Consider the following 7789-nt stretch of genomic DNA (forward strand, 5'->3'; position numbering starts at 1 on the left):
GCTTGACTCTCATAATCATTTGTTCATAAATAAATAAATGACAATTTATTTGGCTGAGGTGGCCCATAGTGTGGAACAGGCTATGTAAAAATTCAGGCACATCTCCTTAATAAAACAACCGAATGGTAAGTGGCAATGTTGATATTGTGAGACTCTTAATTCTTAATGTCCCTTTTCCCAGTTGGTTAGTTAGAATTTTGCTTCTTTTGATCCGTGCAGTTCTGTACCTTCTCTGCAACGCTTCTCTGAGTCATATTCAGTCTCACCCTAAGACTTCTTCAGAGCTACCTTAAAAAGAGCAATCTGTAAGAGTGGCAGGCAAGCAAATTATCTGATGTAGAAGAAGTGGGATCTGATGGGAGAGTTGTGATGATGCCCAGGGAACAGCATTGCTTTGTAAGTGCAGGACTTTCTTAGCATTCAGCAATAGCTGGAAAAGCCTGAAAATGAGCACCACGCATGATAAAACAGAAGTCAAACAAACACCCCCTTCCTTGTGTTATCTTATGAAGGGATCTTAATGAGCACCTGTGGGGCAAGTGCAGCTGGTTCATCCCCTATACATGTATATAGAAATGGTTGAGGAGTAGCTGCCATATGACATCAGGGCCAGGGCTACTGGCAGAGCCCTGCAGCCCCTTGTCTTCATGGAGACCCCTTCACATGATTAACTGCCTATACCTCAGCCCTCCTCTACACCCAGATAATCTCAAGAGCCAGTTTGATGTAGTTGGTTAGGTTGGCAGACTAATACTGGGGAGATCCAGGGTCGAATCCCGACTTGGGCATGGAGCTTAGGTCACTAGTCCCTATGAGGAAAGAGAGCCATGTAAGTTGTCCTTTGGAACTGGAATGTAAATGTATTGGGATGTAAATGTAATATACTGCTGTAGGAAAATTAAATCTGGGACTATCAGCATTTACCTTCATTGTACCAGATTCTCTGGGTTGACTCCAGACTAAGCTAGTTCTCCTTAATGGCCCCATTGAAGTTAACAGAACATGTCAGGGATGACTTGCAGTGTATGGCTTACACTGCTATGGTATGGGTTAGGAATGCAGCCTACATTACTTGCATTTATAGTGGAAACCATGGCTGAAATCCTAGCCCCACTTATCTGGGAGTAAGCCCTGCTGAATTCAGTACAGTAAGGCCCCGCTTACCGGCGCTTCGCTTACCGGCGTTCCGCTAATGCGGCGGCTTTCATTTTCCATTTTAAAGCCGATTTTTGCTCTTTTGCGACGTTTTCGCATCGTTTTCACGCGATGGCCCATTATAGTCTATGGATTCTGCTTGACGGCGATTTCCGCTTTACAGCGGGGGCCTGGTCCCTAACCCGCCATATAAGCGGGACCCTACTGTAGCACTTTTTTCTGAGTAGACATGGTTAAGATTGTGCTATTAGTCTGGATCCAACCCAATCCAACGAAGTGCACAAGACAGCTCACAATCCAACAATAATTCAGGAAATGCCATTTTAAAGTCCCCTCCCCTGCCTCACAGCTCTTCATCTAACACAACAAGCTGTTCCTCCTGGGATTTCCACTCCTACAAAACCAAATTACAAGAACCCTAATGTTGGAAGGGTTGGCCATTCTTGAGCTAGCACCTAGGCTAGTCTCCCAAGATAAAAATAGATGTGTTGAAGGTCTGTTTCCCCCACCACCAAACATCTTATCCTATTCTAAATGGCTATAGCATAACAAAAACAGAAGCCAAGAATGGCATCAAATTCTTGGTCTGTGAGTTGCCTAATAACAGATCATCAGGACTCAATGGGATTTTATTACTTAAATGTAGCACTGTAGCACCATCTTGTGTGGGCTGAGTATTTCCTAGTTTATCTTTTTGAAATATGAATAAAGATTGTTACAACATAACCACTTATGTAGCAATTCTATGACCTTTTGTTCCAGAAACCTATCTTAAAATATTCTAAAAGCAAACAAATTATTCCCATAGATTTTCAGATGATAATGCTGTGAACATCTTTTTTAAGACCTATGGCTTTGTAAACCATGAGACTTCCCCCTCCCCCCCAAAAAAATGTTAATTTTCTTGAGTATAAACAAATGCCACACAAACCCATTTGCAGGTTGCTGACTCTGGTTTTGAATGGAAGTCATACAATACTTAGGCTAATCTAACCACCACCACCCCATTTTGCTGGTATTTTATTTAGCTTAAAGTCAACTGTCTGTGAGGGCTCAGATGAGTGACAACAGTTAAATATCTGCTCCGCTGTGAAAACCTTACAACTTGACTTGTACATTAAATAAAAATAATTTGGTTCTCATTGGGCTTATAGATAGTTCAGACCCTTCAAGCACAGTCTAGATTTCAACTTTTTAGCAGCTCAAGTTTTTAACTGTTTAGCTCCTTTTGGCTTCAGCCCAAGTAGGAACAGCCGAAATCATTTTCCTCTGTAAACTCTAATGTTTCCATTTACTATTTAGCCTTTACAGCATGACATCCTTACAGCAAGATACGAAGCATCTTGATTTTGTTCATAGCAAACATGTTGAGATCCAAATATTGCCAGATCTTGAGAATGCAAGAAAACCCTTGCAGTGTTGGCTCAGACAGAAGTTATCTTGTCCAGCATCCTATTCCAGCAGTTTGCAGCCAAGCACTTCTGGAGACGCCCACAAACACAGCATGAGGCAAACAGGCCTCCTCCATCCTGTAACTGTTGTTCAGATAGGCAGCTGTTGTTCAGGTAGAACACCAATCTAAAACATTATGTAGTGTTCGTGGTCTCTGATTTCTCTCCCCTCCCCCATTCCTTTTAACACTGCATTTGTATATTGCTTTATGCAAAGCATATTGGAATTTTGGGGAAATCTTGCATGTGTACCTCTGACCAACATAATAAAATCAGTGCAGATCCCTCCTGCTCATCTTACTCCATGCCCCATCTCCTTTTTCTCCCTCCCCCAGTTGCTCTGTCTCCAGCATATTGCAAACTGTGTAGACCTTTCTTTGTACAGTGAAGTTGGGGAAAAAAGGCATTCAGTACAATTTTGCATAAAACTGCTTGACTCTCAGTAGCATGTGGTCTCCATTCTTAAGTTCCCTTTGGGATGATTCGTGTGTACTTGGTGGTTGTTCACTTGTTACATAGGCAGGTTAGACTTCAGCACTCTGTGAAATTTACCATTCGTGATAAAGTATGAAGCTCGAGTCCTGAACTGGATTTTCTTTCTCTCTTTAGGAAACTCGAAGACCAATCCTGCAGTCGTTACAGCAATATACGCATTTGAAGGACAGCAGCCAGGCGACTTGACTTTCAGTGCTGGAGACAAAATCAAGGTCACAGTGAAAACAGATTCACAGTTTGATTGGTGGGAGGGAAGCTTACAAGGCAGGACTGGCATTTTTCCCGCTAATTATGTCGACATGAACTAAAGCACATTAACTGACCTTTTCCTTTTGTCTAAACACTTTATTTTAAATATGCAAAAGATTATTAATAATTTGTATTTGGCTTGATCCAGTAGAGTTTTGGCCAATGCAAAGCAATCCCATAGGGAGCTCTGTTTTCCTGACCTTACCTCGCCCACCCGCAGCAAGTATACGGGTGTACATGCAGGCAGCCCATGAGGGCATTGCTGAGAATGGGAGGATTGTATGTGCCACCTAAACCACCAATTTGTGAACCCTGGAAGGCCTAGGCTGTTGATGTGAGAGATGCACATGGGGTTTTGTTCCTTTCAGTGCTCCCCTGTGCTGTCTTGCACTCAGGTTCTGTTGAGACTTGTTAGGCTACTCAGTGTGAGGTCCTATGCCCTTGGTCTACTGGATCAAGACCTATATTTTTACAGATTGTTTTTTAATTAAAATAATACTTTCAGAATTTTTTGTGTTTAATATTTTTCATATAACTTAATTGGTATTATGGAAACTAATCAGAATGAGCCGCAGCAGAGATGCTAAATTTAATGTCATATGTCTTTGTACATAATATTTTCCACTAATGATGTCTAATAAAATCTATAAAATGTTTGTCTTGCAAATTGGATTTCTTCTATATTGTCTTAAAATCACTGAATGTTTACAATGTGTGCAGTGTTTACAAATACATTACCTTTTTTATTTTGTCTTACTGCTGTTTGTTTGTTTTTTCTTGTATCTGGCTTGCTCCAGAAGTGTCATGGTGAGTAAAAAATGAGCAGGTTTATTTTATCATGTGTGATGAACTGGCCCTGCAGTTAGCAGTTCCTTAGCAAACTGGACATCCAGGCACCTAGCCTTCATGAAAATAGCTGGCTTCTTGATCTCCAGGGGTTTGATGCTCCTCTGGAAGCCATAGCACACAGCTGAAAATCCATGAGTGAAGGTGTTCTGGTAAAGTCATAATGTGCCTCCTATTTTCCCCTCTCTCTCTTACTGTCCAAAGATGACCTTAACCAATAATGAGAAAAATCTATGAGGAAAAGTGTGTCCATTATGCCACATACAAAAGACATAAATAATTAAACTTAGCTTTTTCTGTCCAGAGAACTGACCACCCTTTGTATTTGACTAATGCTAATTTGTTCCGTTCAATGTGGTTCCTTTCGGTCTCCTCTGGTATATCTGGTATATTTTCAGTTTGCCATTTTGAAACAAGTGTTAATCATACTTTATTTTTGCTAAGAAATTCTCAGAGGAGGATGCTAGGAATTCTACATTCTTTTTAGTATGTATGTTCAGAATCAATCTGTCAATTGTAGTTTATTTTGCCATTCATTGTTTCAGTTTTTCCTTAAAAATATGATGGCAACCAAAGTTTTAACTTTTTCTTGGTAAAGCTGTAACATCTGAGTAAATCCTATCTGTAGGGCTGGTTGTCTGGTTCTGTGTATTGCCATGCAGCATATTATCACACTGATGTATGTTAGCTGCAAAGAATTTGTACAAGGGTTAAGACATTACAAATAGTTGTCTTAAGCTGCCTGATGAAGGTTTTATTTAACACTAGCTGAGCAAAGAGGCTAGTCAATGGCAGGAGGAATATTCAGGGGGGGAAACTGCTGTATGTGTTGTATAATATACATTTGCACATGTTATCATTGGATAGATAAGGAATTTTTCTTTTTATGCATCTCCCCATGTATATGACTGGATCCCACTCACTAACTGACAGTTATATTGAAATTTTATATATTTATTACATACATAAGAACATAAGAAGAAGAGCCTGCTGGATCAGGCCAGTGGCCCATCTAGTCCAGCATCCTGTTCTCACAGTGGCCAACCAGGTGCCTGGGGGAAGCCCGCAAGCAGGACCCAAGTGCAAGAACACTCTCCCCTCCTGAGGCTTCCAGCAACTGGTTTTCAGAAGCATGCTGCCTCTGACTAGGGTGGCAGAGCACAGCCATCACAGCTAGTAGCCATTGATAGCCCTGTCCTCCATGAATTTGTCTAATCTTCTTTTAAAGCCATCCAAGCTGGTGGCCATTACTGCATCTTGTGGGAGCAAATTCCATAGTTTAACTATGCGCTGAGTAAAGAAGTACTTCCTTTTGTCTGTCCTGAATCTTCCAACATTCAGCTTCGTTGAATGTCCACGAGTTCTAGTATTATGAGCGAGGGAGAAGAACTTTTCTCTATCCACTTTCTCAATGCCATGCATAATTTTATACACTTCTATCATGTCTCCTCTGACCCGCCTTTTCTCTAAACTAAAAAGCCCCAAATGCTGCAACCTTTCCTCGTAAAGGAGTCGCTCCATCCCCTTGATCATTCTGGTTGCCCTCTTCTGAACCTTTTCCAACTCTATAATATCCTTTCTGAGATGAGGCGACCAGAACTGTACACAGTATTCCAAATGCGGCCGCACCATAGATTTATACAACGGCATTATGATATCGGCTGTTTTATTTTCAATACCTTTCCTAATTATTGCTAGCATGGAATTTGCCTTTTTCACAGCTGCCGCACACTGGGTCGACATTTTCATCGTGCTGTACACCACAACCCCGAGGTCTCTCTTCTGGTCGGTCACCGCCAGTTCAGACCCCATGAGTGTATATGTGAAATTCAGATTTTTTGCTCCAATATGCATAATTTTACACTTGTTTATATTGAATTGCATTTGCCATTTTTCCGCCCATTCACTCAGTTTGGAGAGATCTTTTTGGAGCTCTTCGCAATCCCTTTTTGTTTTAACAACCCTGAACAATTTAGTGTCGTCAGCAAACTTGGCCACTTCACTGCTCACTCCTAATTCCAGGTCATTAATGAACAAGTTGAAAAGTACAGGTCCCAATACCGATCCTTGAGGGACTCCACTTTCTACAGCCCTCCATTGGGAGAACTGTCAGTTTATTCCTACTCTCTGCTTTCTGCTTCTTAACCAATTCCTTATCCACAAGAGGACATATTCCTCCAATACACTCAAGGTGGCGTATATGGTGTCCCCCTCCCCATTTGATCCTTGCAACATCCCCATGAGGTAGGTTAGGCTGAGAGACACTAGCTGGCCCAAGGTCACCCTATTAGTTTCATGGTTGAGTGAGGATTCAAACCCTGGTCTCTCAGGTCACAATCCAACACCCTAACCATTACACCACTCTGGCTCTCTAAAATTGTTAAGAGTACATTCCAATAAACTAGAGCCCCAAAATTTTGTTTCACAACGTAATTACTAGGAAAATGGGTCTCTTATATACGTCTCCCTCATAATAGGGCATCCAAAATTTATCCCCCAAATGGTTAAGCTATCCAAAGCCACTAGGGAAGCTGAAATTCATCACACGATGAGCCCAATTAGAATTATTAGAAAAATTTGTAATTGGAAACTTTTAGACAGTGAAACATACGAATTTTTGTAACTTCCATAATAGGGGTGAGCAAATGAAGCTGTGCATGAGACAGAATGTTATGTTGTGGGAATTTGGTTCTATTCAATGCTGGATTTTGAGGAAAGAGTAGATCTGCTAGCATCCCATAGATACGTATATTCCTGTAGAATGAAGCCTAGAGCCGGCGTGTTATGGTGATTAGTGTGTTGGACTAGGAGCTGGGAGACCAGGGTTGGAATCCCCCCTCAGCCTTGGGCCAGTCTCTGCCTCTCAGCCTAACCTACCTCACAGGGGTGTAGTGAGGATACAATGGAGAGGGGAAGAACCATGTACACTACCTTGAGCTCCTTGGAGAAAAGGTGGAATATAAATGCAGTAAATAAATAAATGTTTTTACATTATTTATTAAAGCATTTTAATCTTGGTCTTCAGCCAGAAAAGAGACCCAGAGCAACTTACAAATGTCTTTAATGTCCCTGCACACAGGCTTAACCATCTAAAAGACACAACATGAAAGAAAAGGGGGATTGAAAGGAAGGAGGAAAAAAGCAAACTCAGGCAGTTTCTTCTTAAAGGATTCTTGTAGTGACCAGCAGCAACTGGAAATTTCAAGTAGAAGAAGAGCCAAGAGTTGCTGGTTTTTCCACAGAGCTGATGGAAAGACTAGCCCCATGTCTCTGTTGGTGCCAAGGAACCTTTTGGGACTGCAATTTTAGGGGGTATATACTTTCAAGGAGGGGAAAATGGATATTTGATTACTTGCGGCAGCTGCTCCATGTGGGGTGAGGGAATGTACTGTAGGCAACAAAAGGTTGTGTGTACTTGTCCAGTCCTGAATATTTGTGTTGCATGTCTGCATGTGTGGGTCTGAGTCTGCTTGCTTTTCTACGTGTGTGTATGTACATAAATATGAGCGAGCAAAGTGGCAGATTTTTTTGTCTTCTACAAAGAGCATATTGTGAAAAGTTAGGAGAAGTTCGAAGTTGGTGCTGTAGTATTT

At 41.4% G+C, this 7789-nt stretch overlaps 1 protein-coding gene across 2 annotated transcripts in view; it reads left to right on the forward strand.

The window, feature by feature from the left end:
* The window catches only part of SH3YL1 (SH3 and SYLF domain containing 1), a 36563-nt gene extending 32557 nt beyond the window's left edge, over nt 1-4006 (forward strand). For both annotated transcript variants that reach the window (XM_061622870.1, XM_061622869.1), the window contains one exon: nt 3216-4006. In XM_061622870.1, the coding sequence (XP_061478854.1) occupies nt 3216-3409 (194 nt within the window). In that variant the 3' untranslated portion in view covers nt 3410-4006. The remainder of the gene's footprint in view (nt 1-3215) is intronic.
* The last annotated feature ends 3783 nt before the right edge of the window (nt 4007-7789 follow it).

This window comes from Rhineura floridana, chromosome 4 (assembly GCF_030035675.1).
Source record: "Rhineura floridana isolate rRhiFlo1 chromosome 4, rRhiFlo1.hap2, whole genome shotgun sequence".
Taxonomy (NCBI): domain Eukaryota; kingdom Metazoa; phylum Chordata; class Lepidosauria; order Squamata; family Rhineuridae; genus Rhineura; species Rhineura floridana.